The sequence below is a fragment of the Aptenodytes forsteri genome, unplaced genomic scaffold (assembly GCF_000699145.1).
Source record: "Aptenodytes forsteri isolate BGI_AS27 unplaced genomic scaffold, ASM69914v1 Scaffold139, whole genome shotgun sequence".
NCBI lineage: Eukaryota > Metazoa > Chordata > Aves > Sphenisciformes > Spheniscidae > Aptenodytes > Aptenodytes forsteri.
In genome coordinates, this window is record NW_008794414.1 from 3,557,233 (window position 1) to 3,565,078 (window position 7,846).

Sequence of the window (7,846 nt, forward strand, 5' to 3'; positions counted from 1 at the left end):
TTGAGTTCACAAAGTGATACCTTTAAAAAGGGAAAAGGGACCTGCTCCAGCTCTGTGAGCTACAAACCTAGGACAGAAAGCACATTAGAGAGAAGGGATTTAAAAAAAAATAAAATAAAATCAGGGCAAGGGGTGTAGAGCAGTGCTGAGGAAATGAGTACAGGAAAGTTGAGAAAGCTCCACCTGTCCCCAGTTTGTGTCTTGGGTAGTGAGGCAATCTGAAGCCCTGTGGGCCATCACAAGGAGGCTGGAGAGAAAGCACTCTCTGGGCTGGAGTGACCCAGGAAAAGCAGATGACAGTGAGAGGGACACAGGAGGGGACAGAGGGTTGGCTCTATGAGGTGTTTCTGCAATCTATCAGTTTGCGAAAGCTCCTCCGGAAACTGTCATCCAGAAAGGCATACAGGAAAGGATTGAAGCAGCTGTTGACATAGCTCAAGCTAGTCATAAAGTAGGAGATCCCAATGATCAGTGGAGTTTGTGGGATGTCTGTGATGAGAGCCACCACTGTGCTAAGGTGGTAGGGCATCCAGCAGAACAGGCACACAACCAAGATGACAACAACCATCAGCGTAACTTTTTTCTTGGCTTTGTCCAGGGCTTTTGCATTGCTATGGAGGTGCACACGTCTCAATCTGCACAGCATGGTGGTGTAGAGGATGCAGATGGTGGACACTGGGATGGCAAAGCCTAAAATAAGGGTGTAGATCCAACTGCCTTTCCACCACATGCTCTCAGGGTGGGGGAACACAAAGACGCACTGGGAGCGCCCCTGCTCCTTGTGTATCTTAGCAAAGACAGTGAAGGGCAGGATGATTACTGTGACGAAGGACCAGATGCAGAGGCTCACAATCTTGGCTGCTCGGTAGGTGCGGTAGGACATCTTCCTGGACTTGGTGGTGGCCACCACAACCAGGTAGCGGTCAATGCTCAAGACGGTGAGGAAGTAGATGCTGGAGGTGTTGTACTGGTCTATGGAGATGATGACCTTGCACATGAACTCTCCAAAGGGCCACTGCAGGAGCAGGTAGTCAACAATGTTGATGGGTAGCACCAAGGTAAAGAGCTCGTCAGCAATGGCCAGGTTGAGGATGAAGATGTTGGTGACTGTTCTCATCTTTGGGGCTTTGAGGATTACATAGATGACAGCGGTGTTGCCTGTCAGACCCACGGCACAGAAGATGGAGTAGATGACAGGTACCGTGGCATAGAACCTGGGGCTCAGTGGGGGAGTGGACATATTCAGCTCCCCGACCCCTCTCCTGGAGCAGTCTGTGGGCCCATCCGCACATGAGGAATTGGAATCAAGGAGGGAGGAGTTCTCCATGGCCACAGGAGAGGGTGGCCAGGCCCACTGGTGATGGGAACGACTTGGAAGTGGAGGAAAAATGGTGAGACCCCTGCTCTTCTCAAGCCTGTCTCCTCCAGCGCATCCAACCACTCAGGTCTCACATACGCTGCCCGTCGCCACCCTGCTGGGAGCAAGGGGAGATCACCGAGGGCTCAGCCAGCAGCGGAGGGTCCCACCATCCCCCCAAAGTGGGGATGGTCCCCCACCGGCTTCCCCTTCCCTCCTCCCGCACCAATGGACACCATGTGGGGTCAGCACCCAGCCTCGGATGCCCCCAAAGTGACCACCCCAAGGTGACAGTGCTCACTTGGGAACCCAGCGGCCAGACCTGCTCCTCCGCCGGGTCCGACCCGGTGCCTCTAGGCGCCCGTGGAGGGGCAGCGGGGGCGGTGGCTGGGTCGGACCGCAGGACTCCTGCCCTCAGGGGGAGCCAGTGTCTTTGGGATGCCCCCCAAAAAATAAAACAGCCCCCCTTCCCGATGGGGCCGAGCGCTTTAGAAGGGGAGGAAGGATGCACTGACCTCTGCCAGCCTAGCTGTGGTGGTGGGGCTCCCGGAGGGGGACAGGAGCCGGGCCGGGGGGGATGTGGGTCCCGGGTCCGTGCAGGTGGGGAAAGCTTCTTTGCTTGATCCTGAGAGTTAAATGCATGCCCGTCTTGATCTAGGTAGCAACAGATAGGTAACACTCTAGGCGCCGCAGAGGGGCAGCGGGGGCGGCGGCTGGGTCGGACCGCAGGACTCCTGCCCTCAGGGGGAGCCAGTGTCTTTGGGATGCCCCCCAAAAAATAAAACAGCCCCCCTTCCCGATGGGGCCGAGCGCTTTAGAAGGGGAGGAAGGATGCACTGACCTCTGCCAGCCTAGCTGTGGTGGTGGGGCTCCCGGAGGGGGACAGGAGCCGGGCCGGGGGGGATGTGGGTCCCGGGTCCGTGCAGGTGGGGAAAGCTTCTTTGCTTGATCCTGAGAGTTAAATGCATGCCCGTCTTGATCTAGGTAGCAACAGATAGGTAACACGAGCCGCAGAGAGGATGGTTTAAAAGTCGGGAGCTGGACCACTAGAAAGAGATTTGTGCAGTTACCTGAAGTCACATCTCCTCCCGACAGCGGCGAGGTATCGCAGCTCAGCGAGGGGGAGAGAAATCTCAGCTCTAGGTGGCATCTGCTTGTCGTGCTGGGTCTGAGAGCTCAGCATCCACTACCTGCCCGGCCCCGGGGGCTGCCCGCGGTGCAGGGAGCGGGAAGCGCCTAGCTGTCCGGTGATGCTGTTCATCTTGCCACGAAAAGGCGTTTTTCACGGGGTGTGGGTATCGAACTGAAGCAGGAGGCAGGCACGGGAGTTCCTATACCTCCGCCCGACACTTTCGCTCCTTCACGCTGTGATAATGATGGACTTGAACACAACCCCGAGGAGGCAACCTTTTTTAGAGGGTAATTCAGAGTTCCTGATTATCCTGTTTTTTCAAAAAGCACATGGATTAAAATCTATCTCATTTCAGTTTTATTTGTTTTGCTTCTTAAATGAGATTGAATTCTATGAGCTTTAGTACATTTGATAAAATTTTGCATCTCTTAAATTAGAAGTGAAAACGTCTTTTGTGGTATTACCAGCAGTACTGGCCACACACATGAAGATACTAATAATGTAGCACATGCATCCTTTTGGCAAATAGTTTGGCAAAACTGTTTTAATATCTCTGAGCTAACACCATGGAGTGAGAGATAAACATAGTTCTTTGGCTCTGATTGTCCCATATCCTGATGCATAATTACCTAGATTAGCAGGATATCACAAATATGAAAATCCAAGCAAGCAAATTAATGAATAAATAATTATAATAGACAATAAATAGATAAATAAATAAAAATAGATTAAAAAATTACAAGCAAAGAAAAGTAGCTTTGCTTCATTGTGATTATGCTTTCTAGTGCTCTTATTTTATTACATACTACTAGCTACAAGATATAACAAATAACACTTCCTCATACAGAGTACACTGTGTGTACTTGTGGTTCTTGACTTCCTCTGTGGAAACATTTGAGAAAAAAAGGTGTTTACACACCTGTGTACTCCCATGAGAATGACTTAAGGACTATGCTGCGGGCTTATCACGGAGTTTTGATCCCTTTTCTGTGTACTTTATATTTTCGCAAGCCAAGGAATGAAAATATCACCTTTGCTATGAAGTTTATTAGAAGCTAGCATTTGAGTAAGGTTTTCTGACCCAAAGACTTAGGCACAGTTGCCCCAAGGTGAATATATCTTTGGAAACTTTCTCTAAGAATTACATTTTTAATTTTGGATGTGATCAAAACTCCTGGTGACCATCTTTTCATTTGGTCTTTTATTTCCAGTGATTTGGTGCAGATAGTACCACAAGCCCCCTCTTCTCCTTTTTATCTACCCAAGTAATCCTAATTAGAAAATACAAATTTAATAATGATAAAACTGATTCAGCTATTTTTCATTGTTTTCACATATGTTTCTCGGGAGAAGCTTTGTGACCTTCCTTTGTTATTTCAGAATTGTTTTGTTCTCTCAGAAATCCTACTGAAATAGGAATTTCTACTGAAGTCTTCCAAAACCTTTCATAATATTTCAGCTTTGTTTTAAGATCAGCCATGGCATAGTTCAAACAAAAGAGAACACAGACACTGAGCAACACCATGCAGGAAAAAATTGACTAAGATTCACTTTCTGGTATTCTAAACAGGCAGAAATATTTTTATGTAGAGATGTTATTGGAGGATCTCAGCCATAGTGTGCTTATTGCAGTAATACAGTAGGTAACCTAAATAAATAAAATCTGTGACCCTCTACTCACGGTCACTGGGGAAGGCCTCTGGTGACTGCAAAAGGCATGTCATACTCACCTGCAGAAACAGCAAGGAAGACAATCCAAGGAACTACAGACTGGTCCACCACACCTCAGCCCCTGGAGAGATTGTGGAGGAAATCCTCCTGGAAGCCATTTCCAGGATCCTGAAGAACAAGAAAGTGTTTTGGAGCAACCAACGTTGATTCTCCAAAGGCAATTCATGCCTGACCAACCTGGTTGCCTTCTGTGATGAGATGACTGACTCAGTGGATGAGGAGATAATGGTGGGTGTTGTTCACCTAGACTTTTAACAAAGCCTTCAGCACAGCTACATTGAATAGGTGAGCTCAAAGAGTAGCAGTCAGCAATTGATCATCTAGTTGGTGGTTGGTTATTAGCAGCATTTTTCAGGGGTCAGTACTGGGGCTGGTACGTTTTAGCGTCTTCTTTAGGGACCCAAATGATGGGATGGGACACACCCCCAGAAAAGTTCACAGATGTTACCAAATTGGGGAGGGTGGTCAGTGTGCTGGAAGGCAGGGCGGCTGTTCAGAAATGGGCGGACAGAAACAATGTTAACTTCCAAAAGGTAAAAATCTCCTGTGTCTGAGATGGAAAAACCACCCACAACAGCAGAGGTTGGGCACTGCCTGACTAGGGAGCAGTTCTGCAGGAAAGGACGTGGAGTACCTGACAGAGAACAAGATGAACGTCAGTGAGCAGAGTGCCCTTGTAACAATGAAGGCTAACCATGTCCTGTGCTGTGTCAGCAAGCGTGTAGTCAGCAGGCCAAGGGAAGCAGTTATTCTCCTTTATTTGGCAATTGTGGTACCACACAATTTGCGCTCTCCGGTAGAAGAAAGACATTGAGAAATTGCAGCTAAGTGCAGTGGAGGGTCATTGAGATGGTTAGGAGGCTGGAGCACGTTACAGGTGAGGAGGTGTTGAGGGAACTGGATTTGTTCTGCCTGGAGAAGAGGAGGCCTGGCGGCTGGGGCTAGGAGAATCTAATTGCTGCCTCCAGCCACCTAAATGTCAGAGTCAAAATCTTCTTCCAGTTGCAAAACAATAGGATGAGTGACAAAGTTGCGAATTGCAGCAAGGTAAATTCTGACGAGATGTAAGGAACAAAATTATTCGCAGTGAGGATGATTGAACTTCTGAACATTTCTCCATCTCTGGAGATGCTCAGAATTTGACTGGACAAGGTATTGAATAACCTGATCTAATTTTGAAGTTGGCACTGCTTTGAGCAGGGAATTGGGTTAGGTGATCTTCAGAAGTCCCTCTAACATAAATTATTCTGCGAATCGGTGATTCTACCATGTTCGATTCTTATTTTAAGCCTTTGAAATCAGATCCATCCCAACAAATTATACAGTAATAAAAAAATAAGGTTTTTAGAGGAAACTACACATTTTTGATGCAATTGCATAATACCGAACCTTGATCAAAAACGATACTAACAACGCTCTGTAGAAGAGGAATTTCCTTTGAGAGAGCACAGAACACCTGGTGAGTAATTCATGTCTGAACAAATCATTCAACAGAGCTGAAAGCTGATGTTTACAGCAAGATTACATGCATAATGTGATCATAATGAATGCGGTTATGCTTAAAATGCCATGGGTTTCCGATCTGACTGATAGAATCCTTATGGTGATTTATTTATTCTCAGAATTTTCCTCTCTTGTAACTGGTCCCTTTTTGTGGAAATAGCTTCAAGGGTTAATTATGTAGAAAGGAAATCTTTAAGAGTGAAGTAGAAAAAACCCATCCCTTTTAAGTTTTATGTAGTGCTAAAGAGAAGCTTAATAATTAAGTACATTTTTGCATTCATATTTTATCCCTAGACTTTAACTGGACTGATGGAGCACAGAGGCCGAATAGCAATGGATGAAAAATTAGATTTCATTTCCTAGAATATATATTTCAAATTAATTTCTATCCTACATCCAAAAGCTGTCAAGATTATTTCTGTATTTACTAGCAACGCTTGACAACTTAAAAGGAGAATATAACTCTATAGGATAATCTCAGACTTTATCAGTATGCTGGGTCTTGTCACTTCTTTGGTTATTATTCTAACTAAACAAATGAGAAATGTTTACTTTACTATATAGCATCAAAAAAACCCCCCACTAAACCAAAAAAGCCACAACAAATCCATCCAGCATTAAAACTGTCATAGTGATGCATATCACATTTTACAGGGAGAAGGAGTTCTAGGAATCAGAAAACAGGTGCCAGAGATCTTATTTCAGTAGCAGAAACATTGACAGCATACTTCCACACTAATTTAAGCTATATTAAAAATGCTCTTTTGTATAGTATATAATATGGGAGTTGCCAGTGATCGAGACACAGAAACTCGGAAAACCAGCATTCATATTAGAAACCAGGACCTTCTCTCTTTACTTTAGGAGTTCATCTTCAGTGTGTGAGTTGTATTAATATAACTCTGCAAGATACGGCTAGGTATACTAAGCATTTAGTCACCTACTTGTTATACAGGCTTGCTGCACCTTGAAATTAACTGAAACTGTAAACCAGTGATCGAGACACAGAAACTCGGAAAACCAGCATTCATATTAGAAACCAGGACCTTCTCTCTTTACTTTAGGAGTTCATCTTCAGTGTGTGAGTTGTATTAATATAACTCTGCAAGATACGGCTAGGTATACTAAGCATTTAGTCACCTACTTGTTATACAGGCTTGCTGCACCTTGAAATTAACTGAAACTGTAAAAACTTACTCTCTTCATGCATTGGTCCCATACAAGTCTTTCAATGCGTCTTTTTTTAGGAAATAATAATGTAGATCAAATATGATATAAAGAGAAATGGTTCCTCGTGAAATAATTGGTCTGTAAATTTAGCGTGCATTAAAACTGAGCAATCTAAAGGATTACAATATATAACTTTGTTTCTGTGATAAATGAATTATATTCACAAATGAACTTTCATTCTGGTTTAGCATGGTCTTGTTCAGAATTGCAGTAAATGTAGCCATGCTACTTCTGTCAGTATGCGTGTTCAAAATTTTGACTCATTTGAGACAGGAGCAGAGGTCATGGAGATTTGGATAAAGCAGTGGTCTGGTGTAGGGGAAAAATCCAAACCAGTGTTAATTCATGCCAGCTGAGTTTGATTATATTATTCCACAGGTGAGATGCTGTGTTGACAGATTTTTTTGACTGCTGCAAAGGCAAGGAGAGCTGCTCTCAGAGGTTGTGAATGATGCAGCTGGGAGCTGTCTGCTGTCTGTTAGTGAGCTACTTACTCATATTTCTACTTCATTCGTTTTTCTGTCCAATCAGTTGTTTTTCAGGTTTTTGTTTTTCCTCATTGACCCCTGTGATTTGGTGTCCACTGACCAGCAAAAGAATTTTCTATGTAACAGAGGTGAAAGCGGAAGACAGTTTTGTCCTTTCTTTCTTGTTGTTTCTGCCTTTTATGGCTATCACCATCTTCTGCCCAAGCTCTTTCTGGCTGATTTTGCATGATTGTATGTTTGTTGTTTTTTAGGAAGCTGGCTGGATTGCTCCTGGTTTAGTGATTAGGCTAGGGAAACAGGGGCTAATTGTACCAATCAGTACTGGAGAGCTGATTGTGAAGATTGAGAAAGAGCAGATTAAAGCAGTTCTCTCAGGCCCAGATGAGAAGGGAACTAGTAGTGACT

At 44.8% G+C, this 7,846-nt stretch overlaps 1 protein-coding gene across 1 annotated transcript; it reads right to left on the reverse strand.

Moving 5' to 3' along the window:
- Positions 1-214: 214 nt before the first annotated feature.
- On the reverse strand, positions 215-1,420 carry NPBWR1 (neuropeptides B/W receptor 1). Its single transcript, XM_009289348.2, has one exon. The coding sequence runs from the start codon at positions 1,325-1,327 to the stop codon at positions 335-337; it is 993 nt and encodes a 330-aa protein (XP_009287623.1). The 5' UTR covers positions 1,328-1,420; the 3' UTR covers positions 215-334.
- Positions 1,421-7,846: the final 6,426 nt, after the last annotated feature.

What these genes read in the sequence shown, in the direction of transcription:
- NPBWR1 (XM_009289348.2), bottom strand. Translation starts at nt 1,327, where the DNA reads ATGGAGAACTCCTCCCTCCTTGATTCCAATTCCTCATGTGCGGATGGG.